General features: G+C 59.3%; 2 protein-coding genes across 8 annotated transcripts; one reads left to right on the top strand and one right to left on the bottom strand.

Annotated features, from left to right (window-relative positions):
- Window positions 1–1,276: 1,276 nt before the first annotated feature.
- Window positions 1,277–9,237, bottom strand: LOC120390056. 3 transcript variants are annotated; one of them, XM_039512315.1, is made up of 7 exons: window positions 9,083–9,237; window positions 6,938–7,584; window positions 5,610–6,724; window positions 5,260–5,386; window positions 3,976–4,611; window positions 2,962–3,119; window positions 1,277–1,676 (listed from the first exon to the last, which is right to left on the bottom strand). In XM_039512315.1, the coding sequence occupies exons 2-7, from the start codon at window positions 7,509–7,511 to the stop codon at window positions 1,668–1,670; spliced, it is 2,619 nt and encodes an 872-aa protein (XP_039368249.1). In that variant the 5' UTR covers window positions 7,512–7,584; window positions 9,083–9,237; the 3' UTR covers window positions 1,277–1,667. The 3 variants fall into 3 exon arrangements, with proteins under 3 accessions (XP_039368249.1, XP_039368250.1, XP_039368251.1); XM_039512316.1 differs by having other exon boundaries at window positions 9,031–9,149; XM_039512317.1 differs by lacking the exon at window positions 9,083–9,237 and adding an exon at window positions 7,784–8,094.
- A 129-nt stretch (window positions 9,238–9,366) lies between these two features.
- LOC120390055 lies at window positions 9,367–21,292 on the top strand. Of its 5 annotated transcripts, none has more exons than XM_039512309.1 (8): window positions 9,367–9,566; window positions 11,533–12,492; window positions 13,426–13,479; window positions 14,668–15,782; window positions 16,006–16,132; window positions 18,260–18,895; window positions 19,393–19,550; window positions 20,081–21,292. In XM_039512309.1, the coding sequence occupies exons 2-8, from the start codon at window positions 11,862–11,864 to the stop codon at window positions 20,087–20,089; spliced, it is 2,730 nt and encodes a 909-aa protein (XP_039368243.1). In that variant the 5' UTR covers window positions 9,367–9,566; window positions 11,533–11,861; the 3' UTR covers window positions 20,090–21,292. The 5 variants fall into 5 exon arrangements, with proteins under 5 accessions (XP_039368243.1, XP_039368247.1, XP_039368248.1 ...); XM_039512313.1 differs by having other exon boundaries at window positions 9,367–9,570; XM_039512312.1 differs by lacking the exon at window positions 9,367–9,566 and adding an exon at window positions 9,592–9,985.
- The last annotated feature ends 5,909 nt before the right edge of the window (window positions 21,293–27,201 follow it).

Below are 27,201 nucleotides of genomic sequence, written 5' to 3'. Positions count from 1 at the left end.
CCTGTTTACCTGTGCTCCACTGCAAACTAAGCAGGGTAACACCAGAGACAATGGCAATACATTTGCATCTAAACAATTGAGCCAACTGGAGAAGAGGAGTAGGGGACAGCATGGTGTCTGCATCCACAGCAGAGGAGAAAATCTTTATGTAGGGTCACACATCACTGGAAAACATTTCAAAGGTTCATTGTACTATAAAAAGGGAGGAAGAGAGCCCCTCAGCTATCTACCACTTAGGGCACATTCGGAACAGAACCCTCTGGGCCTGAAGGGCAGCAGGTGCTGAGAGCTAGAAACTGGTTTAGGCAAAGATCCAGTTTGCTAAAATTAAGTTTTAGGCACGAGAAAGCATAGTCTTTTTATTTTGTTTGTAATCCTTTTCTGTCTCTTATTCCTGCCTAGTATCACTTCAATCTGTATTCTTTATTTATCAACTTCTAGTTTCATTACAAAACCCTCTCAATACTGTGCATTCAAGGGTGAGACCTCAGCTGAGTGTACAAGCAGGTGCAGGCTCTGGCTCTTTGGAGGGAGCAAACAGTTTCTGTGAGTGCCCAGTAAGAGGGACTGGGCACTGCAGACATCTCTGGGGGACTGGGGTGCAAGGCAAGGTTTAGACTGGCAGAGTCTCAAGGCATTTGCTGGTGAGGGGGACAGACTAGGATAGATTCTAGGACTGGAAGGGACCTCAAGAGGTCATCGATGGGATGGCAGGGAGCTGCCACGTACTTGAAGCTCCAGCAAAGCTCCCTCCTTGCTGAGGCGGAGGGGCTGACGGTTCTGGGTTCCCTGAGGAGAGCAGCACACACCCATTCTCTCCTCCCCCTGTAGCAGGGGTGGCTACAGCCAGGAAAGCGATGGGTTCCTCTGGCTGGAGAAGGCTGAAGACTGCAGAGTCTGCACTGAGGGTACTGGGCACTGACAGGCAAGGAGGCAGCTAGCACACCAGGCTCTATTTTCCAGGAAGGTGGATCCACTGGAACAAAGGTCAGGCTGGTGCATGCCTCGCTAAGGGCCAGAGCCAGCACTGTCCCACATGCCCTGTAGTGCTAGGAGCTAGGATTCACCTCTAACCCCTCCACCCCATCACAGTGACAGGCCAAGAGAGTAGGGCTAAGTGCTATGGGTCAGATGGTAACAAGAACTCAGCACTCCCCCTGAGAACACAGGCTGCTGCTGGCCAATGGAGATACAGCTAAATAGTCTGTTCCAGAGCAACAGCCACAGTCAGCACAGACCAATGGGCTCTAGCTGCCCGTGCTCTGCACACACCGGGCCTGGAGCTCTGCGCATTGCTTTATTGAGACCAACCTGAGAAGTGAAGGGGAAAGTAGGGGGCTTTGGGGACATTGTATCAAAAAGCTAGTCGAGTAGGAAAGGCTCCCTGGAAAGTCCAGTGACGAGACGCCAGCTGCCCTGGCTCAGCACAGGCCCTGCTGGATCCAACTCCCAACACCCCCAGGCAGCCGGCCCAGCACCCCTCAGGTCCTGTCCAAGGCCTCCCTGCTCCAGGCGCTGCCATGAGTATGGGGCTCGACGCTAGCGGCTCTGGGATCGAGTGGGAGGTCGTCACCTTCTCCCTGGTGCTGCCGACGCTGCTGCTGCTGAACATCGTGTGGGCTCCTCGGCGGCGGGCCACGGCCAGCTGCTTGCCAGGCACTTAGGCTTCAGGACAGCTGCAGGGAGGGACAGAGTGAGAACAGGAGTTGCCAAGCCCAGCCCATCAGCCCCCTGCTGGGCACAAGTAATGATCAGGCTCAGAGCCCTGCATCCACCAGTCACTGAGCGCATGGGGGGGGGGGGGAGGAAACCGGCCCATACTGCTGGGGTGTGTTGGCCACCAGTTCTTCCCTGGGAAGATGCAGTGGAGGAGGCTGTTAAGCAGGCAGAGCTGGCCTGCCCTCCAGCTGCCTGTGGCATCACTCCGGAGTGTCTGCACCTGGATGCCAGCACAGAGGGGGCAGGGCTGGGAGGGCTCAGAGCTCAGCTCTGAGCGGAGAGCAGCACTCGCTCCTGGGAAGGAAATACACACCCTGCACAGACAGAGCAGAGAGGAGTGGGCCTGGAACAACCCCCCAGACAGTCACTGCAACATCAGCATGTTCCCCTGGGGAGGCAGGGCCAGCCCCCCCGTGCCCTCAGTTCCCACCCCACAGCCAGCCCCCGAGCCAGGGGAGAGCCCTGTTAGCTGGCAGCAGCCACAGGTCTCTGATCCCCTCCAGGCCCAGCCCTGATGCAAAGGGCTGAGCACCCACAGCTCGGACGATCCCACAAGAAGGGCCGGGGCTCAGCACCTGACGATCAAGGCCAGAGCCCATCGCAGCCCTGTCCTGCAGGGAAACCTGCATCTCTACTGAGAGCCGGGCAGGGCTGGGGCAGGAGTCCTGGGGGCTCTCTCTGGCCAGGTCATGCTGGGGTCAGGCTGAGCAACAGGAATGGTCCCAATTTGCCAGGAAATCCACCCAGCCTTCCCAGCATCGATAGCAGCTGCCAGCAGCAGCGCAAACTGCCAGGAGCAAAGGGGTGTGGATGGGGGACAGGGTTAGCACAGACCCAGGGGAAGGAGTGTGTGGGGGCAGGGAGGACACTCTCTGGGTGTGACTCTGCAGGTTCAGCTCATTGCAGGCTCTCTCAGAGCTGAGCTCTGAGCCTGCCGTCGCCCAGTCCTCCCTCACAAGGTGAGCCAGGCCCAGGTGCCATGGGGATGGACACACGCAGCCACCAGGCAGAGGGGGACTCTGGAAGGGGAGGGACGGGACGAGCCAGACTCCGAGCGGGGGGGGGGGGGGCAGGGGGAACAAGGAACTGACTCAGCTATGACTGGCAGGAAGCCAATGGGGGGCCACAGATGGGGAACTTCCATACCGTGGCGCCCTCTGCCAGGCTGAACTCTGGTGGGTCCATGCAGCGCGACCCAGGCAGCCCTGCACACTCCTGCCAGGGCACCAGCCGGACACTTACCTGTGTTTGTCGGGCCATGGCCACGCCCAGGCTCTCGGATGCACCCCAGGGAGGTTTGGTCATTGTCGGCCTCCTGTCATTCAGGATGCGCGAGATGGTGCCCAGGGCCTCAGCCAGGCCCTGCAAGTGGGTGCCACTCAGCCCGTACAGTGTGGAAGCTGCAGGACAAACACTCTGCATGGGTCTCGCCCTAGCTGGGAACAGAGCCCAGCCCCATCAGCCCCTGGGATAACAGCCTGCCACTGCCGCCTGCTGACAGAAACCAGGACAGCACCCTCCCCAGCCATTGGCGGGACAGCTGGCTAACACTGCCTGCTGATGGAGTTACTCCATTAGTGCATGCAATGGCTCGGGGGTGGGGTGCAGCTGAGGGGCTGGCCAGCCACCGGCTCAGGAGCTCTGCCCTTCTGTGTCTACAGACTGCCCCAGGGACCCAGAGTCTGGCCTTTGGCATTGAGGGGCAGGATTCAATTCACTCACGGACACGGTGCAAGCATGGGCCAAACACCCAGAGATGCAGGCTCTTTCTTCCCCTGGCCCCAGGAGCCCGTAGATTCATAGACTCTAGGACTGGCAGGGACCTCGAGAGGTCATCGAGTCCAGTCCCCTGCCCTCATGGCAGGACCAAATACTGTCTAGACCATCCCTGACAGACATTTATCTAACCTACTCTTAAATATCTCCAGAGATGGAGATTCCACAGCCTCCCTAGGCAGTTTATTCCAGTGTTTAACCACCCTGACAGTTAGGAACTTTTTCCTAATGTCCAACCTAAACCTCCCTTGCTGCAGTTTAAGCCCATTGCTTCTTGTTCAATCCTTAGAGGCTAAGATGAGCAAGTTTTCTCCCACCTCCTTATGACACTCCTAGATGCTCGGCCCCTTGAGACCAGACCCAAGGGTGCAGCAATCAGGCCAGGGCTGATGACAGAGCAGCCCCTGATGGCAGCATCTGACCCACGAGCCGAGCACACAGCCCCCCACAGCCACGGTGCCCCCGGCGGCCAGTGCTTACCTTGGGTGATTCTCAGCTCCTCCCGCACAGCGTCCAGCTCAGCCCGCAGCACCGTGCAGCCCAGGCAGTGGGGCCGTGCCCCAGAGCAGGTTGCGCTGTCCTCTGGCGCTCTGTCTGCGCTGCCCTCTCCATCCCATGGGGAGTCCAAGGATGTCTCCAGGACATCCCCGATCAAGGGGCCATCCAGTCCTGGGGAAGCACGGCCGGAGCTCCTGCGCTGGGGACTACAGGTCCAGTCACCCTTGGAGCTGGTGCATTTCATCCGCACAAGGCCAGCAGGTGTCTGCTGCTCACATGGGGCGCAGGGCACAGGCAGCTGTGTGACCCCATTCTGAGCCTCTGAGATGCTGCTGCCCCCTTGAATGGTGGCTCTGCCCTGTAGCACGCCGTCTGTCCCCACGTGCCCTCCTGGGCCAGCACTGCCCAGCTCGGTCGCCTTCCCAGCTGCTGGGCGTGGCACTGGGGCAGCGTTCTTCTCTGCTTGCCGCAGGTGCCCGGTGTTCTGCCGTGGCTCTAAGCCATTCTCCACTTGCTGCCCCTGCCTGGAGCCCACTCTGTTGCACAGGGGCTGGGGAGCAGCTGTCTCAGTCACCCCCAGGCTTGGTCTCCGCACCAGCGGGGTGCCCGGCATGGCAGCTGGGAGAATAAATCACCAAGAGTTACTGCTCGAGAGAGACAGGGCCCAGTCTGGGGCAAGGGGCTGGGCATCAGGGAGCTGAGTTCATCCCGGCTGCACCCAGACTCCCTGGGACCTTGGGCCAGTCACAGAGGGTCACTTGCCTCAGCTCTGTAATGGGGACAAAAGCCTGGCCCTGCCTCACAGGAGGGTCATCTCAGGAACCCATGGCTCAGGTTCCGATAACACAGCAAAGTTGCCCTGGGACATTCTCCACAGGTTAATGAGAGCGGGTGCCAGGAAGCGCACTCCCTGATACCTCCTCACGTAAGGCACATGTACAGAGACCCTCCCGCTCCTCCCTGGAGGTCTCCGTAGCGCACTCAGCCCCATTGGCTGGGATGGGTGGGGGGGAAATCAGTCAGAGGCGCACCTCACTGTCACTAACCCTCCCTACGCTCTGGGCCCATCAGCCTCAGTACAGCGACACCCACTGCCGGCTGTCCTGTGCTGCAGGCATGCGCAGCCGATGTGGGGGCAACTCAGGGTATCTCCTGCTAGTCCCCCCGGGGCCCACACCAGCTGAGACCCAGAAACCAGCCCTGCGCTGGAGCCCACCCAGCGCTTCTGAGACAGCCAGATCCAGTGCTGGGGAAAGGAACCCTCACCCAACAAGCCGCCGTTCCAGCCGTTCTCCTGCCCGCTGGCACCCTGGGGCGCCCTCTGCCGCTCGGCCAGCGGCACCCGCTGCGCCACACCGACATCCCTGGCCCCTTCCTGGGCTGGCACCCGCGCCTGAAACAACCAGTGTCTCTGCTTAGTGCCAGCTAGTCCACGCACTGTCCCCAGCACCACACGGCCCCATACCGTGGAGCCACAGCAGTGCCAGGAGTCACAAAACGTCTCCTGCACCACAGACCAGGCACAGGGCGAGCAGCAGTTCTGGTACCAACACCCCCCACACCACTCTGCTCCCATGGGGCAAGGCCAGGGGATGTGCAGCATCCCATGTGCTCACCTGGGGCTGCCATCCAGGCTTCTGGGGAACAAGCTGGAAATCCTCTGCCAGGGCCACAGCCTCCTGGCCACTCTCCGGGCCACGCTCCTGCACCCAGCTCTGCATTTCCTCAGGCAGGAGGCTCAGGAACTGCTCAAGAACCAGCAGCTCCAACATCTGCTCCTTGGTGCGGGTCTCTGGCTGCAGCCAGCGATGGGAAAGTTCCCACAGGTGTCCGTAAACTTCCCGGGGCCCCTCAGCCTCCTGGTAGCGGAAGCTCCTGAAGCGCTGGCGCTGTGTCTCCGTGTCATGGCGGTGCAGGACAGTTCCCTTCACCTTGGCACCGTCACCGGCCTCGCTGGCATCCAGGCTGGCGTGGATCTGTTGGGTTTTCCCGCAGAGCGGAGGGAGAAGTCGGACTCCCCCCAGCCTTTTGGGCCCCTGGCAGGTGTCAGTCACGCGTCTGAAGGAGGAGAGATCTGTCTCTTTCTCCCCCCTTTCTCCCTCTCCCCGTGAGGCCAGGGGGCCCGGCAGCCCCTCCCGATACCGCTCGCCCCAAGGCTGCTGCCCGATCAGCGGCTGCTGCGGCACCAGCCAGCGCAGGATCTCATCTGCCGTCCAGTACTGCACGGCAGGGGGCGCTTTCCCCGCTCGCTCCGGGGCTCCAGCAGGGGCAGGGCCAGCTGCCTCGGCCTCCTGCCCCTTGGCCTGCGCTCGCACCACTTGCTCCAGCAGAGCAGGCAACTGGAGCCCAGCTCCCTCCCGCACCACCGGCTCCGGCTCCTGCAGTGGGGGTGCGGGCTGGGCCAGGGCCCCCACCATCTCCAGCTGCTTCTGGAAGAGCTTCTCCAGGAGCTGGGCCTGGAACTCCCGGTCCTCCCGCCGCATCTCCCGGTCATGCTGGATGAACTCGGCCAGGCTCTGCCTCTCCTCCGCCCTCCAGGCACCAGTGCGCCTTGCCCGCTTCAGCTCCAGCTGGCTGCGCCCGTGCTTCTGGCTGGGGCCCCGTGGAGTCTCCAGTGGCCCATCCTCCCGCGTCTTGCGCTTCCTGGCCCGGAGGTGCACAAGCCGGTCCAGCGCCGAGACCAGCTTCCGGGAGGCCGGTTGGGGCTCCGCCGATGCCGATGGGGAAGGGTCTGGAGAGAGAAAGAATGCAGGGTGAGGGCCCACAGCGTACCTGGCCTGGCATGCAGCCCATTGTACCAGTGTGGATCACCCCCACATATCAGCCAGGGAAACAAAAACCCCTCTATGCAACAGGCCAGGATCCCCCACATGACCCCTGACCCCAATGCAGTGCAGGAGGGACTCCTAGCACCCAGTGACCCTTCGCCAACAAGGGGGCATACCAGGCTCGTGTGGCAGCTCATCCGTGGATGCCTCTTCCTCCTTCACCTGCACCCGCACAGCCTGCACCTCGCCCAGCGGGTCCTGCACCTCAGGGAGTACGTAGCCCGGCTCCTCACATCCCCAGCTCTCAGTGGCCTGGGTCCCCCAATGGTCAGAGGCTGAGGCTGGTGTCTCCCAGCTTTCCAGGGCAGCTGTGCCCTCCTGCCTGTCCGCGGCACCAGGCCCCTCACCGCTCTCTGCAAGGAGGCTGGAGCGGGTGTTGACACAGCGCTGCATGATCTGGTCCATCTCGTCGTAGAAGGGGCAGCGCATGGGCGGCCTCCCAGCTGCGTTGTTCTCTTTAGCCTTGCGATAAGCCACCTTCAGAGCTTTCATCTTCTCCCGGCACTGGTCCCCGGTGCGGTAGATGCCGAGCTTCGACAGGCGCTGGGAGATGCCATCATAGACAACTCTGTTCCTGCCATGGGAGCCCAGATCGTGCACAGCAGCCGCCTCTGCCCAGTAGGAGATGAGCACCATGACATGGTCAGCCGGCCAGCTGGCTGCCCGCTCCGGGGGCCGGTCCCGACGCATCACAGGTGTTGAGATGGGAATTGTTCAGCAGGTGGCACCACACAGAGCTGGCTGCTGTGGAAACAGCTTGCACCTGGCAGGGATAAGAGGGTCTGTGCTAGTAACACGGACACTGGGAGAACGAAGGAAGGATTTGCTGGTAACACATACACCTGGGAGAGGACCAGGCAGCCACTGATTACAACCCACAAACCTGCCCTAATCCAGTCAAGGGTGGGGAAAAACCTGTGACTGAAACCCTGAGTCTGCCCTGCGCTGCCCTGCCTGCAAACCTGCACTCAGCTCCACATCAGCTGCAGCCCATGGCAATCAGCCCACAGTTTCCCAGCCAGCCAGACATGCAGCCTGCACTCAGGGAGCCTGACCAGCCACACGCCCTGCTGGGCCACGCAGGACTGGAACTGTGGGACAAGTAGACAGCAGCCCAACCCGAGGGAAGGGAGCACTTCCCCTCCCCAATGCAGCATCCTCCTAGAGAGGGGAGGGAAACACCCAGGAGTCAGCACAGGACACTGAGGCCAAGGCTAGAACAGCTCAGCCAACATTTGCCAACACTGCTTGCCCCCCACATAGCCACCCCCCCTTCTCCCAGGTCCCTGCCCCATAACCCATCTCCTGGCCCACTACCCAGCTCCCTGCCGCCCAACCCTTAACCCAGCTCCTTGCCCTATAGGCCACCTTCTGGCCCACTACCCCATAACCCAGCTTCCTGCCCCCCGGACAAGACATGCCCCTCCCCACCCATCCAGCCCAATACTCAGCTCCCTGCCCCCAACTCCATAACCCAGCTTTCTGCCCCCCTCTCCCTTGCCCTGGCTCCCTGCCCCATAACTCACCTCCTGGCCCTCTACCCCATAACCCAATTCCCTACCCCCTGGCTAAGGCAGGCCCATCCTTGCCCATCCACCCTCATACCCAGTTCCCTGCCCCTCACTCATAACCCAGCTCTCTGACCCCCCCAGCCAAGCCCTATCCTTCCCTACCGATTCACCCCCAGACCCAGCTCCCTGCCCCAACCCCATAACCCATCTCCTAGCCCACTACCCCATAACCCAAGTTCCTGTCCCCGCGACCCAGCTCCCTGCCCCCCGGCCAAGACAGGCCCCTCCTAACTCCCTGCCCTCTGACCCATAACCCAGCTCCCTGCCCCCCGGCCAAGACAGGCCCCTCCCAACTCCCTGCCCTCCGACCCATAACCCAGCTCCCTGCCCCCCGGCCAAGACAGGCCCCTCCCAACTCCCTGCCCTCCGGCCCATAACCCAGCTCCCTGCCCCAGGGCCAAGACAGGCCCCTCCCAACTCCCTGCCCTCCGGCCCATAACCCAGCTCCCTGCCCCCCGGCCAAGACAGGCCCCTCCCAACTCCCTGCCCTCTGACCCATAACCCAGCTCCCTGCCCCCCGGCCAAGACAGGCCCCTCCCAACTCCCTGCCCTCCGGCCCATAACCCAGCTCCCTGCCCCCCGGCCAAGACAGGCCCCTCCCAGCTCCCTGCCCCCCGGCCAAGACAGGCCCCTCCCACCCCCGTGCCCAGCTCGCTGCCCCCAGCGCAGACCGGCCCCGCCCGCGGACACCTGGAGGGCTCCAGGCGGTGACGTGAGCGGATCCCCTGGTGTCCGGGCGCAGGCCTCGACCCAAGGCAACGAGAGCTCCAGGCCCAGCTCTGCCTATTGGCTGCTGCAGCTGGGAGGTGAGGGGGCGGGTAACTAGAAGTCCGGCCCTTCCGCGGGGTGACAGGAGAGCCTGTCCAATCGCTGCCTACAGTCGCCTCTCTGACAGGCCTGTTCACCAATAGGTGAACGGGTGAACCCTGGTGACGTTTCAAAAGATCAACCTATCTCTGCCCGTTCCTCACTCGAGGTGTCAGCTACAATTGACAGATGTCCAGACCGTTCGCTACTCCCTTCGACCCTGACTGGCTGCCCGATCAGCCAATCGACGCTCCCTCTCCTTCATGATTGGTCAGCCAACAGTGGGCGCTATCCTGGCAGCAGCGGCATTTGCTGAGAGCTTCCGGGGCAGGCGATGTGACCCCGCCCACGCGGGGTTCTGGCCGCGGTAGGTGGGTCCTGTCCTGCCCCAGCTGGACGTGCCGGGCGGGCGGCTCCGGTGCAGGGGCCTGGCCCCGTAGGGGACTCGGGCGGCTCTGCAGGGGCCGCTCGCCCCCCCTCCCCCGCCCGAGCCGCTGGGCTGGTTCCCGGGCGGGAAGGGCCGTTTGCGCCCCGCCCCGCCCCGTCCCCTGGGCCGCATCCAGCCCGCTCTGCCCGAGAGGCTGGATCCGCGGTGGGGACAGTGAGCCCGGGCCAAGGCAGGAGCTCCAGCCTCGTCCTCCCGGGCAGGCCAGGCGCCGTGGCTCCGCGGGGCCCGGTCCTGCAGGATGCTCGCGTAGCCGTGCCCGGCGCCACCTGGCTGCGACAAGCCCCGCTCCTTTGTGTCGAGCAGAGCGGGGAACTCGGGGGAAAGCACCGGCCCTGCAGGTGGCCACGGGCTGGGGAGAGAGAGCGAGTCCCCCACGGGACTGGAAACATGGGCGCCTTGGGCTGTGCTGGGGGCAGGCAGCTGGGGGGGATGGATCTGTCTGTGCTGGGGGGCCGGGGAGCTACAGGGGTGGATCTGTCTGTGCTGGGGGCCGGGAGCTGGGTTGGGGGTGGATCTGTCTGTGCTGGGGGCCGGGAGCTGGGTGGGGATGGATCTGTCTGTGCTGGGGGGGGATGGATCTGTCTGTGCTGGGGGATGGATCTGTCTGTGCTGGGAGGCCGGGAGCTGGGTTATGGGTGGGGGATGGATCTGTCTGTGCTGGGGCCGGGAGCTGGGTTATGGGTGGGGATGGATCTGTCTGTGCTGGGGCCCGGAGCTGGGTTGGGGTGAGGGGATGGATCTGTCTGTGCTGGGGGCCGGGAGCTGGGTTATGGGTGAGGGGATGGATCTGTCTGTGCTGGGAGGCCGGGAGCTGGGTTACAGGGTGGGGATGGATCTGTCTGTGCTGGGGGCCGGGAGCTGGGTTGGGGGATGGATCTGTCTGTGCTGGGAGGCCGGGAGCTGGGTTATGGGTGGGGGATGGATCTGTCTGTGCTGGGAGGCCGGGAGCTGGGTTGGGGGGATGGATCTGTCTGTGCTGGGGGCCGGGAGCTGGGTTACAGGGTGGGGATGGATCTGTCTGTGCTGGAGGGCGGGAGCTGGGTTACGGGTTGTGGGGATGGATCTGTCTGTGCTGGGGGCGGGAGCTGGGTTGGGGGGGGATGGATCTGTCTGTGCTGTGGGGCAGGGAGCTGGGTTACTGGTGGGGGGGGGATGGATCTGTCTGTGCTGGGAGGCAGGGAGCTGGGTTACAGGGTGGGGGGGGGGGGATGGATCTGTCTGTGCTGGGGGGCCGGGAGCTGGGTTAAGGCGGGATTGGATCTGTCTGTGCCGGGGGACAGGGAGCTGGGTTACGGGTGGGGGTGTGATCTGTCTGTGTTGGGGGCAGGGAGCTGGGTTAGAGGTGGCGGGGGGGATGGATCTGTCTGTGCTGCAGGGCTGGGAGCTGGGTTATAGGTGGGGATGGATCTGTCTGTGCTGCGGGGCCGGGAACTGGGTTAAGGTGGGGCTGGGTGGATCTGTCTGTGCTGGGGAGCAGGGAGCTGGGTTACAGGTGGGGGGGATGGATCTGTCTGTGTTGGGGGCAGGGAGCTGGGTTACAGGGTGGGGGGGGATGGATCTGTCTGTGCTGGGGGGCCAGGAGCTGGGTTATGGGTGGGGGTGTGATCTCTCTGTGCTGGGGGCAGCAAGCTGGGTTACAGTGGAGGATGGATCTGGCGCTGTGGGGGGGCAGGGAGCTGGGCACTGCACCAAGCTCGCCACCCTACCAAGCTTGGCTCCTTGCCCCTCAGCACTTGGCTCCGTACGAGCTGTTCCTTTGCCCACTCAGCCTGACTGACACATTGGGGCCCGTATGGCTGCACCCAAAGGGGCTGGCCTGGCCGTTGGTGAGTGGAGCCTGCAGAGGGGCGGCAGCTGCACTGATCATCTCTCTTGCTCTGTACAGGATGCTCATTCCTGCCACTCTGCCCTGCCCGTGGCACTGGCACCGATGGTAGCGTCTCTGGGGCTGATACCACTCTGCGGATCTGGAACCACCAGCCCTGTGCCAGGAACCCCCTGTGTCTGGTGTCCCCTAGCCTTGGTCCGTGAGGACCCTGGGGCCAGCCTGTGCGGTTTGTGATACCTGCAGTAGGGGCAGAGAGCATAGACCTGCGGCCATCTTTGCTGGGTTGTGGTGTATCGTGTTGTGAGGTCCCTGTGTCAAACCGGGCTGGTGCTGGGCACTAGCCTCTCCCCAGGAATCTTCCACCGGTCCAGCCCCTTCCTGCTGCAATGCGCCGGGACAAGCCTCAGGAGCGGGCGGCCAGCTGGCCAGCTGATCACATCAAGGTGCTAATTGCCTTGTGGGCGGAGGCGGCCGCCTCACATGACCTGAGCTCGCGCGGCAGGAACAGGGTTGTCTACGATGGCATCTCCCAGCGCCTGGCTGAGCTGGGCATCTACCGCACCGGGGACCAGTGCCGGGAGAAGATGAAAGGCCTTAAGGTGACATATCGCAAGGCCAAAGAAAACAATGCGGCCGGGAGGCCACCCATGCGTTGCCCATTCTACGAGGAGATGGACCAGATCATGCAGCGCTGCGACAGCACCCGCTCTAGCCTCCTGGCAGAGAGTGGCGAGGGGCCCGGCGCTGTGGACAGGCAGGAGGGCACAGCTGCCCCGGAGAGCTGGGGGGCACCATCCTTTGAGCCATGGGATTCCCAGGCCACTGCTGCCTTTGAGCACTGGGAATCCCAGGCCTCAGCCTCTGACCATTGGGGGTCCCAGGCTGCTGCCTCAGAGAGCCAGGGGGCTGAGGAGCTGGCCTACGTGCTCCCTGAGGCTCAGGCCCTGCTGGGCGAGGTGCAGGCCGTGCAGGTGAAGGAGGAGGAGGCATCCGCGGACGAACTGCCACCTGAGCCTGGTAAGCCTATATTGTTGGCGAGGGATTGCTGGGAGGTGCTGCACCAGGGGCTCAGCCCTGTCCTGGCTCCTGGAGTCCCAGCCATGCCAGAATCTTGCCGTCCTGGCAAGCAGCAGTTCTGTGTCAGGGACTCCTGGCTGGAAGCATGGCCCAGGGTAGGGACAGAGCTGGGGCTGCTCCCCTGCGGGGGGGTGATGGCTGCCATGCTGGCCACATGTCCTTGATCTAGCTGGGTCCCACACCTGCAGGCAAGCTGAGACCAGGGCTCTGTGGGGCCACAAACTGCCCCTGTTGTAGTCTGCTGCAGCTGAGCCCTGCTCCCTTGGAGGTGCTTAGCCCAGGGCACTCTGTACAGGGGGTAGGGTAACCTCGCTGCCATCGCCTGGCCTGGTTCCCTTGGGGGCTGTCCACAGGGGCCCTCCCCCAGAGCACTGGGGCCACAGACTCTTCCGGGATGGACCCAGTCCCCTGCTGCTGGGAGAGGGAGCCCCAGGCCATCTGAAGAGGAACGCTGGGGAAACTGTTATGTTAATTTGGATGGAGTCGCAGGTGGCTGAGCTGGGTGGGTGGATCAGCCATCAAGCTGTTCCCCAGCCTCTGGCTCACCACACCTCTGGTGAGGGACATCACCTGGCTGGTCTCAGCAGGCCCCTCTCCTTCCCCATCCTTCACAGGCTGGCAGAGCTGGCTTGGCCATCTCGGTCTGTCAGGCTTCCACTGTGCAGCATGATTGGAGTCAAAGCGGAGGTGGGGATGACCAGTGTGGGATGGGAAGGGACACACAAGCAAGGGGAAGACGGAGCAGGATCTTGTGTATTGGCTGTGCTGGCCAAGAATTCCCAGGAGTATGCTGGGGTCTGGATGTCTCCGAGGACCCCTGAGGTTTGTTAGGGGGCTTTCCCTTCACCCTCTCCTCTGGTTCTTGTCACGCAGACAGAAAGCAGAAGACCAGAAGTACAAAGTGGAGGCAGTTCAGTGTTTATTGGGGTTAGTTCCAAATAATCATATCCCTAGCTCTACACACCAGCAGAGTCTGTTCCCCAGTGCTCACACCCCAGGTCCCCCTTCCCAGCTCTGAGGCTGCAGAGCCTGGCCTGTGTCCCCACTCCCATTTCCCACCTCCTCCTTAGCAGGCCCAAATAGACCTGCAATTCACACCCACAATCCCACCCCTTACAACTTAGGGTCATTTTGGGTCTGGGGTCTTCATTTCCCCCCTTTTGTACCCCATGGGAGGGGAAAGGAGTGAGGTTGTGCTCTGATCAGAGATGGGCATTTATCCCACCCCCTGCCCCTTTGCCCCTCCCAATTGGTTGCATGGCTTTGCCTGAACCCCTATCTCAAGGCAATCTTAAAGAGTGCTCTGGAGTAACACTGGAACTGCTCTCATCTGTTCCCAGTGTACTAACCCATCCAGCTGACTAGGCAGAAGCACATTACAGCGTCTTTGTCCCTTCTTAACACGTTAGTATAAGAGTATCAAGAAGTCAAACCCAAAGTTCTAGCCTAGGCTAATGAACAGACCTATACACTAACAAGACTCACCAGTGGAGGGCAGAGGCTCTGGGCTGAAGCCTTTCCCCAGAAGTCCCTGGGATCCGTGTTTTTGCTCCCATAGAGTCTCTGTGAGCAGGCCTTGAATGGGGCATGGGTGAAACAGAGCCGCTTGTCACCCTGGCACACCAATGCCACTCCATTACTCTCCAGTCCCAGTCTCCTCTTGTGTGCAAGCCATGGAGCCTGGGCACTGCAGGGCCCTTTGTGTTAGCACCGATCCAGCCTGGCTGTGCTTCTCCTGTCCTGGACATCATCACTCAGCGTGCCAGCACATTTTGGAAACTAGCTCTGGGTTGTGTGCATGGCTCTGCCATCCTGGTGGCCCATCTGGACTATGCCTGGTGTCTGGGGCCTTCCTCTGCCTACCCATGGGGGGAAAGCCATCCTGAGTTTCCCTCTCCTTGTAGTGGGCACCATCAGCTTCATCTGAGAGTAGCACTGTGCCCCTTGTTCCATGCACCAACCCCATTGGTGCCCCAGCCTGACTGGGAGCAGGTGCCCTGCTGCCTGGGGCTGTACATTAGAGGGAGCTGGAGGGGTGGGCTGTACGGATGCAACAGGGTGTGTGCCAGGCCAGGTACGCTGTGGGCCCTCACCCTGCATTCTTTCTCTCTCCAGACCCTTCCCCATCGGCATCGGCGGAGCCCCAACCGGCCTCCCGGAAGCTGGTCTCGGCGCTGGACCGGCTCGTGCACCTCCGGGCCAGGAAGCGCAAGACGCGGGAGGATGGGCCACTGGAGACTCCACGGGGCCCCAGCCAGAAGCACGGGCGCAGCCAGCTGGAGCTGAAGCGGGCAAGGCGCACTGGTGCCTGGAGGGCGGAGGAGAGGCAGAGCCTGGCCGAGTTCATCCAGCATGACCGGGAGATGCGGCGGGAGGACCGGGAGTTCCAGGCCCAGCTCCTGGAGAAGCTCTTCCAGAAGCAGCTGGAGATGGTGGGGGCCCTGGCCCAGCCCGCACCCCCACTGCAGGAGCCGGAGCCGGTGGTGCGGGAGGGAGCTGGGCTCCAGTTTCCTGCTCTGCTGGAGCAAGTGGTGCGAGCGCAGGCCAAGGGGCAGGAGGCCGAGGCAGCTGGCCCTGCCCCTGCTGGAGCCCCGGAGCGAGCGGGGAAAGCGCCCCCTGCCGTGCAGTACTGGACGGCAGATGAGATCCTGCGCTGGCTGGTGCCGCAGCAGCCGCTGATCGGGCAGCAGCCTTGGGGCGAGCGGTATCGGGAGGGGCTGCCGGGCCCCCTGGCCTCACGGGGAGAGGGAGAAGTGGGGGAGAAAGAGACAGATCTCGCCTCCTCCAGACGCGTGACTGACACCTGCCAGGGGCCCAAAAGGCTGGGGGGAGTCCGACTTCTCCCTCCGCTCTGCGGGAAAACCCAACAGATCCACGCCAGCCTGGATGCCAGCGAGGCCGGTGACGGTGCCAAGGTGAAGGGAACTGTCCTGCACCGCCATGACACGGAGACACAGCGCCAGCGCTTCAGGGGCTTCCGCTACCAGGAGGCTGAGGGGCCCCGGGAGGTTTACGGCCGCCTGTGGGAGCTTTCCCATCGCTGGCTGCAGCCAGAGACCCGCACCAAGGAGCAGATGTTGGAGCTGCTGGTTCTTGAGCAGTTCCTGAGCCTCCTGCCTGAGGAAATGCAGAGCTGGGTGCAGGAGCGTGGCCCGGAGAGTGGCCAGGAGGCTGTGGCCCTGGCAGAGGATTTCCAGCTTGTTCCCCAGAAGCCTGGATGGCAGCCCCAGGTGAGCACATGGGATGCTGCACATCCCCTGGCCTTGCCCCATGGGAGCAGAGTTGTGTGTGGGGTGTTGGTACCAGAACTGCTGCTCGCCCTGTGCCTGGTCTGTGGTGCAGGGGATGTTTTGTGACTCCTGGCACTGCTGTGGCTCCACGGTATGGGGCCGTGTGGTGCTGGGGACAGTGCGTGGACTAGCTGGCACTAAGCAGAGACACTTGTTGTTTCAGGCGCGGGTGCCAGCCCAGGAAGGGACCAGGGATGTCGGTGTGGCGCAGCGGGCTCCATTGGCCGAGCGACAGAGGGTGCCCCAGGGTGCCAGCGAGCAGGAGAACGGCTGGAATGGCGGCTTGTTGGGTGAGGGTTCCTTTCCCCAGCACTGGATCTGGCTGTCTCAGAAGCGCTGGGTGGGCTCCAGCACAGGGCTGGTTTCTGGGGGCTCAGCTGGTGTGGGCCCCGGGGGGACTAGCAGGAGATACCCTGAGTCGCCTGCACACTGTCTGGCTGTGCCTGCAGCACCCAGCCTGCTCCTCCGCCCCAGGACAGCCAGCAGTAGTTGTCACGTATTGAGGCTGAAGGCCCTGGAGCATAGGCAGAATGGGGAGACGTCTCCCTGCTCAGTTCTGGAGCTTGGAGCCACAGTGCCTCTGGCAACCAGCAGCAGCTATCACAAGGAAAGTCCTGCTCACCCCTGCATCCGGAGCTGGAGTGTCTACTGGGGGACGGAGCATGCACAGGCTGGTTGCTTGAGGGGCTGGAGCATGCTCAGTTGCGCTGGGGGATGGAGCCCGCACAGGCTGGTTGCTTGAGGGGCTGGAGCATGCTCAATTGCGCTGGGGGATGGAGCATGCACAGGCTGGTCGCTCTGAGGGACAGAGCACACACCGGCTGGTTGTTTGAGGTGCTGGAGCATGCTCAGTTGCGCTGGGGGATAGAGCACGCGCAGGCTGGTCGCATGGAAGGCTGGAGCATGCTCAGTTGCACGGGGGGATAGAGCACGCACAGGCTGGTCGCATGGAAGGCTGGAGCATGCTCAGTTGCACGGGGGGGATAGAGCACGCACAGGCTGGTCGCATGGAAGGCTGGAGCATGCTCAGTTGCACGGGGGGATAGAGCACGCACAGGCTGGTTGCAAGGAAGGCTGGAGCATGCTCAGTTGCACGGGGGGATAGAGCACGCACAGGCTGGTTGCATGGAAGGCTGGAGCATGCTCAGTTGCACGGGGATAGAGCACGCACAGGCTGGTCGCATGGAAGGCTGGAGCATGCTCAGTTGCACGGGGGGATAGAGCACGCACAGGCTGGTTGCAAGGAAGGCTGGAGCATGCTCAGTTGCACGGGGGGATAGAGCATGCACAGGCTGGTTGCATGGAAGGCTGGAGCATGCTCAGTTGCACGGGGGGAGGCTGGTCGCATGGAAGGCTGGAGCATGCTCAGTTGCACGGGGGGATAGAGCACACACAGGCTGGTTGCATGGAAGGCTGGAGCATGCTCAGTTGCACGGGGGATAGAGCACACACAGGCTGGTTGCATGGAAGGCTGGAGCATGCTCAGTTGCACGGGGGGATAGAGCACGCACAGGCTGGTTGCAAGGAAGGCTGGAGCATGCTCAGTTGCACGGGGGGATAGAGCACGCACAGGCTGGTTGCATGGAAGGCTGGAGCATGCTCAGTTGCACGGGGGATAGAGCACACACAGGCTGGTTGCATGGAAGGCTGGAGCATGCTTGGGGTAACTGGAATGTTTGGTGATTTTAGCAGCTGAATTCTAACATATCTCTACTGAGCATGTGCAAACTTGACACTTTACAAAGGCTCATATGTAGCCAGGTGTGAGCAGGGTTTAATAGAAAAAGCCAAAGGCACCTCCCTGAGGCCAGCACCCCCTACCCAGTCTCTGGCCTTTGCTCCTGATCATGGGGTGCCAGAGGTCCTATGCGAGTATTATAGCTGGTTCGGTCACTAGGCGAAGCAGGCTGTTTTCTGACTCTCATTTCTGGAAAGGGTTGAACGATTCCTGCTGGATTCAGCTGGAGGCAGGTAGATGGCAAGGAAAACCCCAGCCTGGAAACCTGCAGTTTGGCAAAGATACATGCAGCTGAAAACAGGATCCTATAATGAGAGGTGTTGGGCAGCTCGCTATAGAGGGAGCTGCCAGCCCCGCCCGTAACGAAACCCTGATGTCTTAAGTTCTCCCCGGCGCTGAGAGAGAACAGCGCCATAGACTTGCTTGCCAGGGTTTGGGCTCTCCAGGCGGTTCCTGTGTGGTGTGAAGGTCCCAGGGGCTCCTGCATTGACCCTCCTGTGAGGCAGGGCCAGGCTTTTGTCCCCATTACAGAGCTGAGGCAAGTGACCCTCTGTGACTGGCCCAAGGTCCCAGGGAGTCTGGGTGCAGCCGGGATGAACTCAGCTCCCTGATGCCCAGCCCCTTGCCCCAGACTCCCTGTCTCTCTCGAGCAGTAACTCTTGGTGATTTATTCTCCCAGCTGCCATGCCGGGCACCCCGCTGGTGCGGAGACCAAGCCTGGGGGTGACTGAGACAGCTGCTCCCCAGCCCCTGTGCAACAGAGTGGGCTCCAGGCAGGGACAGCAAGTGGAGAATGGCTTAGAGCCACGGCAGAGCACCGGGCACCTGCGGCAAGCAGAGAAGAACGCTGCCCCAGTGCCACGCCCAGCAGCTGGGAAGGCGACCGAGCTGGGCAGTGCTGGCCCAGGAGGGCACGTGGGGACAGATGGCGTGCTACAGGGCAGAGCCACCATTCAAGGGGGCAGCAGCATCTCAGAGGCTCAGAATGGGGTCACACAGCTGCCTGTGCCCTGCGCCCCATGTGAGCAGCAGACACCTGCTGGCCTTGTGCGGACGGAGTGCACCGGCTCCAAGGGTGGCAGAACCTGCAGCGCCCTGCCCAGGAGCGCCGGTTGTGAATCCCCGGGGCTGGACGGCCCCTTGCTTGGGGCACTCCTGGAGACGTCCTTGGACTCCCCATGGGACAGAGAGGGCAGCGCAGACAGAGCACCAGAGAGTGGCACGGCCTGCCCGGGGGCACAGCCCCGCTGCCTGGGCTGCACAGTACTGCGGGCTGATCTGGATGCCACGCGGGAGGAGCTGAGAATCACCCAAGGTAGGCACTGGCTCCCAGGGAGCCCATGGGTCAATGCTGCCATCAGGGGCTGCTCTGTCACCAGCCAGGTCCTGACAGCAGCAAACAGGTCCCAAAGAGGCTCATCAGCTGCAGGCCCATTGGGCCAGGGCAAGGGAGAGGCAGCATCTCTGGCAATCAGGCCCAGGTTGGCACTGTTGCCAAGGATGGGAGTGAGCTCAGTACCAAAGGCCCAGCCCTGGTCCGTGAGCTCAGGGATTTACTCCATGGGGGCACCACTGGGGCAGCCCATAGAGAGACAGAATCACAGTCCCAAGTTGGCACATGCACTAATAGAATAACTCCATCAGGAGGCAATGATAATGGGTGGTTATCCTAGTATTTCTGCAGGGCATGGTGAGCGCTCTGCTGGTTCTCATCAGCAGGCAGCAGTAGTGGGCTGTTATCCCAGGGGCTGATGGGGCTGGGCTCTGTTCCCAGCCCCTGGGCAAGATCCATGCAGCATGTTTGTCCTGCAGCTTCCACCCTGTATGGACTGAGCGGCACCCACTTGCAGGGCCTGGCTGAGGCGCTGAGCACCATCTCGCGCATCCTGAACGATAGGAGGCCGATGATGACCAGACCCCCCTGGGGTGCAACCGAGAGCCCCGGCGTGGCTTTACCCCAACAGACACACGTAAGTGCCTGGCCAGATTAACAGCTGCCCTGGTGCCCTGCCTGGCAGGAGCACGCTGGGGCACAAGGCTGCCAGGGGCCAGCCTGGCAGAAGGCACCGCAGTGAACAAATAGCTGTACTGGGTCTGACCTCAGTGCCTCAGCTCTCCCTCTGGGCTGTAGCGCCAGCAGCCATTGCACAGCCTGGGGAGCCCCTGAGGGGGCCATGGTGGTGCTGCAGTAACCCGCCATCCAGGCACATTGAGACGGCCCACGAGGCTGGGAGGCATCTGCCTAGCACCTTGCTGCCAAGGGGTTTGTGACTTTTCCTCTGAATTGCCAGAGATTTGACAGAAAATTTTCCCACCACTTCTGAGAACCATCACCCTCCCCTGCCAGAGAAACCCCCAGCAGCGTGGGCCGGTCTTCCCCCAGTTACATGCTCAGCGATAGGTGGATGCAGGGCTCTGAGCGTGATCATTACTTGTGCCCAGCGGGGGGCTGATGGGCTGGGCTTGGCAACTCCTGTTCTCACTCTGTCCCTCCCTGCAGCTGTCCTGAAGCCTAAGTGCCTGGCAAGCAGCTGGCCGTGGCCCGCCGCCGAGGAGCCCACACGATGTTCAGCAGCAGCAGCGTCGGCAGCACCAGGGAGAAGGTGACGACCTCCCACTCGATCCCAGAGCCGCTAGCGTCGAGCCCCATACTCGTGGCAGCGCCTGGAGCAGGGAGGCCTTGGACAGGACCTGAGGGGTGCTGGGCCGGCTGCCTGGGGGTGTTGGGAGTTGGATCCAGCAGGGCCTGTGCTGAGCCAGGGCAGCTGGCGTCTCGTCACTGGACTTTCCAGGGAGCCTTTCCTACTCGACTAGCTTTTTGATACAATGTCCCCAAAGCCCCCTACTTTCCCCTTCACTTCTCAGGTTGGTCTCAATAAAGCAATGCGCAGAGCTCCAGGCCCAGGGATGTGGCGCCTGCAAATGGGAGGAAACGTCTGTGTCAGGGACTCCCAAGCACACCATGGCTCATCCTGATCTCCTTGGGTACAGCAGGGCACGGTCTCAGCACCCAGCCTGCCTTTCTGGGCACTACTAGGTGAGGGAAGGCCCCAGCCAGACTGCCCCACTCGCTGCTGCTGGGGGAGGGAGCCTGTCAGGGGAGTGTCCAGTTAGTTCAAGCAGGAGAATGTTCAGGGGTGACTTGAGCCCTCTCTGTATGTACCTACGTGGGGAACAACTCTACAGCGCTGGGCTGTGCAGAGGGCTGAGAAAGGTTCAACACATCCTGAGGCTGGAAGTTGAAGCTGAACTAATTCAGCCTGGAAATAAGATCTCCGTTTTTAACATGACAGTAAGGGACCAGTTTCCCAAGTGCCATGGTGGCTCCTCCATTACTGTTGATTGTAAGTCAGTGTCGGGGTTATCTTTATCCCAGACTTTTCAGGTTCGTTGTCTGACCGCAAGAGAGAGAGGCAACCCAGCAAAGTCCAAAACCAAGTTCTTTATTGATGCATGCACACAAGCAACAAAGAACAAGCCCATTATCCACAGAGAACCAGAACCAGCCCCCCCTTTCTTCAATACAGCACAAATTTATATAAGCAAGTTTACATCACAGTTAAAGCATTTAATTTCCTGTGGTTAATTAATGGCACCTGGTGAAGCATTTGATTACAAAATTCATGGCCTTGAGCAGTTCCTGGCAGACAAGCATCTTCCTTATCAGTACTGAGAACTTTTTTATCAGCACTTCCCAAGCTTGAGTGCAAGGGGGGGGGGGTTTTCTACCCAGCTCCTGCTTGCTGACGTCATTCACCCACCTTCTGAGCCCCCCTTGTTCATGCATCAAGCGTGTGATCACCTGCTTAGCCTACCTTGTGGGCCTTCGGGCCCACTTTAAAGCATCCTATCTATCATCAGGCTGGGCTGTTCTAAATGCTCTGCTCTAGGGCTAATGTTGGGACCGTTCTGTGACCTGAGCTATGTAGGAGGCCGGACTAGGTGATCCCAATGATCCCTTCTGGCCTTGGCATTAATGCCCCAATGATCGAGGGGCTGGGATTAAAGCAGATGACTGGGAGAAGGGGTCATGGCCCTCTGCTGTTTCCCCTCCTCTCCCTGCCAATTAACCATGCTCTGTGCAAATCCATCCCACACCAGCCCCTCCCCTGGTGCTTGCTCAGACTATGCAAGTCGTAACACAAGCCTGTCAAGTTAAGCATTGCCCACCACGATGTTGTCATCTCTGTCGTATTTTCAAAGCAGAGAAGCAGGAGGCTCTGTTAGCGGGGAGGCTGGGAAATTCCTCCAGTGGCAGGGCAGACATTTTGGACACCCTGTTGGGTGGGAGGCTGGAAATTGCCTCCAGCAGCACAGCAGTGGTTTCTAGACCGGGAGGCTGGGAACTCCCCCCCCCCCCCCCCCGGGCACAGCAGGCATTTGGGACACTGTGTTAGCAGGGAGGCTGGGAACTCCCCCCAGTGGCACAGCAGGCATTTGGGATGCTATGTTAGCAGGGAGGCTGGGAACTCCCCCCAGTGGCACAGCAGGCATTTCAGAGGCTGTGTTCCAGCAGCGCAGCTGGCAATTTGGACATTGTGTAAGCACAGAGGATGGGAAATCCCTCCAGCAGCACAGTGGCCTTACTGGGGAAGCTGGGAAATCCCTCCAGTGACACAGCAGGCGTTTTGGATGTCACTTCAGGTGAGAGGCTGGGAAATCCCAGGTGTGTCGGATGCTGTATTAGCAGGGAGGCTGGGAAATCCCCCGAATTGACAATACCCCCCAACTTGGTGTCATCCGCAAACTTTATCAGCCCACTCCTGACCTGGGAACCAAGAGTAGGAGTGGGCTGATAAAGTTTGCGGATGACACCAAGTTGGGGGGTATTGTCAATTCGGAAGAGGATCGGGATATTCTCCAGGGAGATTTAGATGACCTTGTAAACTGGAGTATTAGTAACAGGATGAAATTCAATAGTGAGAAGTGTAAGGTTATGCATTTAGGGATGTCTAACAAGAACTTTAGTTATAAGCTGGGGACGCACCAGTTGGAAGTAACGGAGGAGGAGAAGGACCTAGGAGTCCTGGTTGCTCGCAGGATGACTATGAGTAGGCAATGTGATGTGGCCGTTAAAAAAGCTAATGCGGTCTTGGGTTGCATTAGGCGAGGTATTTCTAGTAGGGATAAGGAGGTGCTAGTCCCGTTATATAAGGCGTTGGTGAGACCTCATTTGGAGTATTGTGTGCAGTTTTGGTCTCCCATGTTTAAGAAGGATGAATTCAAACTGGAACGGGTACAAAGAAGGGCCACTAGAATGATCCGAGGAATGGAAAGCCTGTCGTATGAAAGGAGACTTGAGGAGCTCGGTTTGTTTTCCTTAACCAAAAGAAGGATAAGAGGAGATAGGATTGCACTCTTTAAATATATCAGAGGGATAAATACCAGGGAAGGAGAGGAATTATTTCAGCTCAGTGCTAATGTGGACACGAGGACGAACGGATATAAACTGTCAGTCAGGAAATTCAGGCTTGAAATTAGACGAAGGTTTCTAACCATCAGGGGAGTGCAATACTGGAACAGCCTACCGAGGAAACAGTGGGCGAAGGACCTCCATGACTTTAAGATTAAGCTAGATAAGTTTATGGAGGGGATGGTATGATAGGATAACGGGCTTAGTCAATAGGTCAATTAAGTGCCACACTGGTAAATAGTACAATGGGTCAATGGTATGATATAACCTTTTCCAGAGGGTTTGGCTGGAGAGTCTTGCCCGCATGCTCGGGGTTCAGCTGACCGCCATATTTGGGGTCGGGAAGGAATTTTCCTCCAGGGAAGATTGGCAATGGCCCTGGAGGTTTTTCGCCTTCCTCCGAAGCATGGGGCAGGGTAAACGCTAAGGAGTGGGTGGATCGGCTTATGTGGCCTGCATCTTGCAGGAGGTCAGACTAGATGATCATAATGGTCCCTTCTGATCTTGAATTCTATGATTCTATGATTCTATGAGTGGCACAACAGCCATTTCGAACATTGCACCCTGTGACTGATCTGTGGTGGCATGGGAGAATGCACCACATTTATTCCAGGGATGCCATCGACTCCCTGTGCCAGAGGAGTATCACCCATGTGTGGGGCAGATCGGGGGAAGGGACCCCTGGGGCTCTGCCAGAGGAACATCAGAGTCCCTTTGGTTCCAGCTCTCTCCAGCCCTGATCACTTCCCCCTTGTGGCTGCAGGGGGGAGTTCACCAACACATGGGTCAGAGTTGTGAGCAGGGAGGACACACCCACCTGGCTCTCAGTCTCACTGGTTGCACGTTGGTAGCTCTCTTAGCTGGTGCTGGGGTTAATGCCACATGTCGGCTGCCTCAGAGCCAGCGGCTCTCCAGCCAGCACCTTCCTTCCTGGGGCCTTTGCCTGGGTTAGGTTCTGCTGGAGGGAGCGTGCTGGCCCAGGGCTCTGTCTCCTGCTTGCCTGGCACTGGGCCCTTGGCTCCAGGTGCGTGGGGCAGAGTTTACTGTGCCAGCCTGGCCCAGTGAAGGCTTGCAGAGATGCTCATGTGGGCCTGTAGCACCCCTCTAGCCCCACCGGGCTTCACAGCCAGAGAATGCGCAGGCTGGATTGGCCACAGGGCAAACACTCTTCTTTGGGCTCAGATGGAGGGAAACACCCTAGTTCTGTGCTAACTGGTGGCAGCTAAACCACCCCCCCCCCCCCCGGACTAGAGGAGCTGGAGACATGGCTGGTGAGGGAGAGGTTCTCCAAACCAGTGGCAGGGTAACATCTGACCCCAATGCCGGGTGGGGTGGAACTGGGCAGGGCAGGAGAGCCCAGCCCAGTGGGGCGGTTGGCCTTGGTGTAGTGCAGGAAGGCCTAGCCAGGCGTGGTGGGGCTGGTTCAGATAAGGGCAGGAACTATTTCTCCACCCTCCAGATAATACTTTGCTCCCTCCAATCCCCCCCGCTGCTGCTCTGCTCCCAGAACATTTGGGGGCAACTGCAGCACATAGAGACAGGCATGGAGCCGTGGAACTGCTCAGGGTGGGTGCACACTGGAGGAATTCCCCAGAGCTCCAAGCAGGCATATGAAATCTGCACAGCTTCACTGCTCTGGGGCACTCCACCCAGCACAGACAGATCCCTCTCGGAGCCTGGGGGCACGTGGCTCTGTGCAAGCACTGCCCCACACCTCCCACTGGATACAGCTCCCCATTCCCAGCCAATGGCAGCTGCGGGGGCAGTGCTTACAGGCAGGAGCAGTGCATGGAGGGAGACACACACACACACACACACACACACACACACACACACACCCCCCATCTGGCCACTTCTGGGAGCAGCATGGGGCTGGGGCAGGCAGGGAGCCTGTCTTAGCAGCAGCCCTGCTGCACCGCCAGAGATCGCAATTGACTGGGAGATCCTCTGGGATTGACCAGTCGATCAAGATCAACCGGTTGGTGACCACTGCTTTAGAGGTTCAGGCTTCTCCCATGAACAAATGAGCCAGTGAAGCAGCTGAGCAAAATAAACAAACCTGCTCTGCTATTTACATTAGGAGGATAATTGATGCTGAATACTGCAGCTGACAAAATGTGATATAAACAAGTATTGCACAGATAAAATATTTCACTGCAATGTTTTCCACAGAAATTGAAATTAGGGGGTATGAAATTAGGAGGGGTGAGGACTGTTAGGGCAAAGGTGGGCTGTCTGGCACCATAGTGAAAACAAATGTTTTATTAGATTTAACTAATTTGTGTGATTTAAAAACATGAAAGTTGGCTATACAAGCCTACTATGAAGCACTATTTCTACATCCTTCTTGGTTTCTTGTTGTAATTTTGCACAACTCTTTTAATGAACTTCTTGAATGCAGTGCATTCATTTTTGGTGGCTTCTCATGTGTCAGGTACTTCCAGTTCTTCATGATAGGCTCACGATCAGGCAGAAGGCAACTTCTTTCAGAACACAACATTCTATTCAATGACGAAAAAGAATGCTCAACTGTAGCTGTGACTGGGAGTAGAAAGAGATGAATTCCTACTTCTTTCATCCCAGGAAACATAGCATGAAAATTGGGTCGAACCATTAGTGGTGATGATGAAGTAGTTGAAATCAAATCTACATTTGTTCATGGGATGATATTCCACTCTGTGTTCAAATTCTCTATTCTGTACTGGTCACAGGGCAGCCCCATTGCTGGTAGTGCCTCACTCCAGTCAACTATCGGTGTTTTATGTGAGAGGCATCTGTAAAAGCTACGTAGTGGTTAATGGAATCCAAAAGTAGTAGTTGTAGAGATGTAAGAATCAAGTCAGTGTACTTTACTTTTTCAGCTGTCTTAACAAACACTTCTTATCTTCATTTAAGCAGTTAATATAAGGGCTCTAATTAGTCAACTTCTGAACTGAAGTCTTTGCCTCTTCCAGGATGTTTTCAATGGCTATCACTCTGATTGATCCAAGTGTAGCTTCCAGTGCTGGACAGAGATCTACTACTATTGTAGCAGATCATAGAATCATAGAATCTCAGGGTTGGAAGGGACCTCAGGAGGTCATCTAGTCCTACCCCCTGCTCAAAGCAGGACCAAACCCAACTAAATCATCCCAGCCAGGGCTTTGTGAAGCCTGACCTTAAAAACTTCTAAAGAAGGAGATTCCACCACCTCCCTAGGTAACCCATTCCAGTTCTTCACCACCCTACTAGTGAAAAAGTTTTTCCTAATATCCAACCTAAACCTCCCCCTCTGCAACTTGAGACCATTACTCCTTGTTCTGTCATCTTCTACCACTGAGAACAGTCTAGATCCATCCTCTTTGGAACCCCCTTTCAGGTAGTTGAAAGCAGCTATCAAATCCCCCCTCATTCTTCTCTTCTGCAGGCTAAACAATCTCAGTTCCCTCAGCCTCTCCTCATAAGACATGTGCTCCAGCCCCCTAATCATTTTTGTTGCCCTCCGCTGGACTCTCTCCAATTTATCCACATCCTTCTTGTAGTGTGGTGCCCAAAATTGGACACAGTCCTCCAAATGAGGCCTGACCAGTGCTAAATAGAGGGGAATAATCACATCCCTCGATCTGCTGGAAATGCCCCTACTTATACAACCCAAAATGCCATTAGCCTTCTTGGCAACAAGGACACACGTGACTCATATTCAGCTTTTCATCCACCGTAACCCCTAGGTCCTTTTCTGCAGAACTGCTGCCCAGCCATTCGGTCCCTAGTCTGTAGCAATGCATGGGATTCTTCCGTCCTAAGTGCAGGACTCTGCACTTGTCCCTGTTGAACCTCATCATATTTCTTTTGGCCCAATCCTCTAATTTGTCTAGGTCTCTCTGTATCCTATCCCTACCCTCCAGCGTATCTACCACTCCTCCCCGTTTAGTGTCATCTGCAAACTTGCTAAGGGTGCAGCCCACACCATCCTCCAGATCGTTAATGAAGATATTGAACAAAACCGGCCCCAGCACCGACCCTTGGGGCACTCCACTTGATACCGGCTGCCAACTAGACATGGAACCATTGATCACTACCCGTTGAGCCCGACCATCTAGCCAGTTTTCTATCCACCTTACCGTCCATTCATCCAGCCCATACCTCTTTAACTTGCTGGCAAGAATACTGTGGGAGACTGTATCAAAAGCTTTGCTAAAGTCAAGAAATAGCACATCCACTGCTTTCCC

The sequence above is a fragment of the Mauremys reevesii genome, linkage group 24, assembly GCF_016161935.1.
Source record: "Mauremys reevesii isolate NIE-2019 linkage group 24, ASM1616193v1, whole genome shotgun sequence".
NCBI lineage: Eukaryota > Metazoa > Chordata > Testudines > Geoemydidae > Mauremys > Mauremys reevesii.
This window is presented reverse-complemented; position numbering and strand designations above follow the sequence as displayed.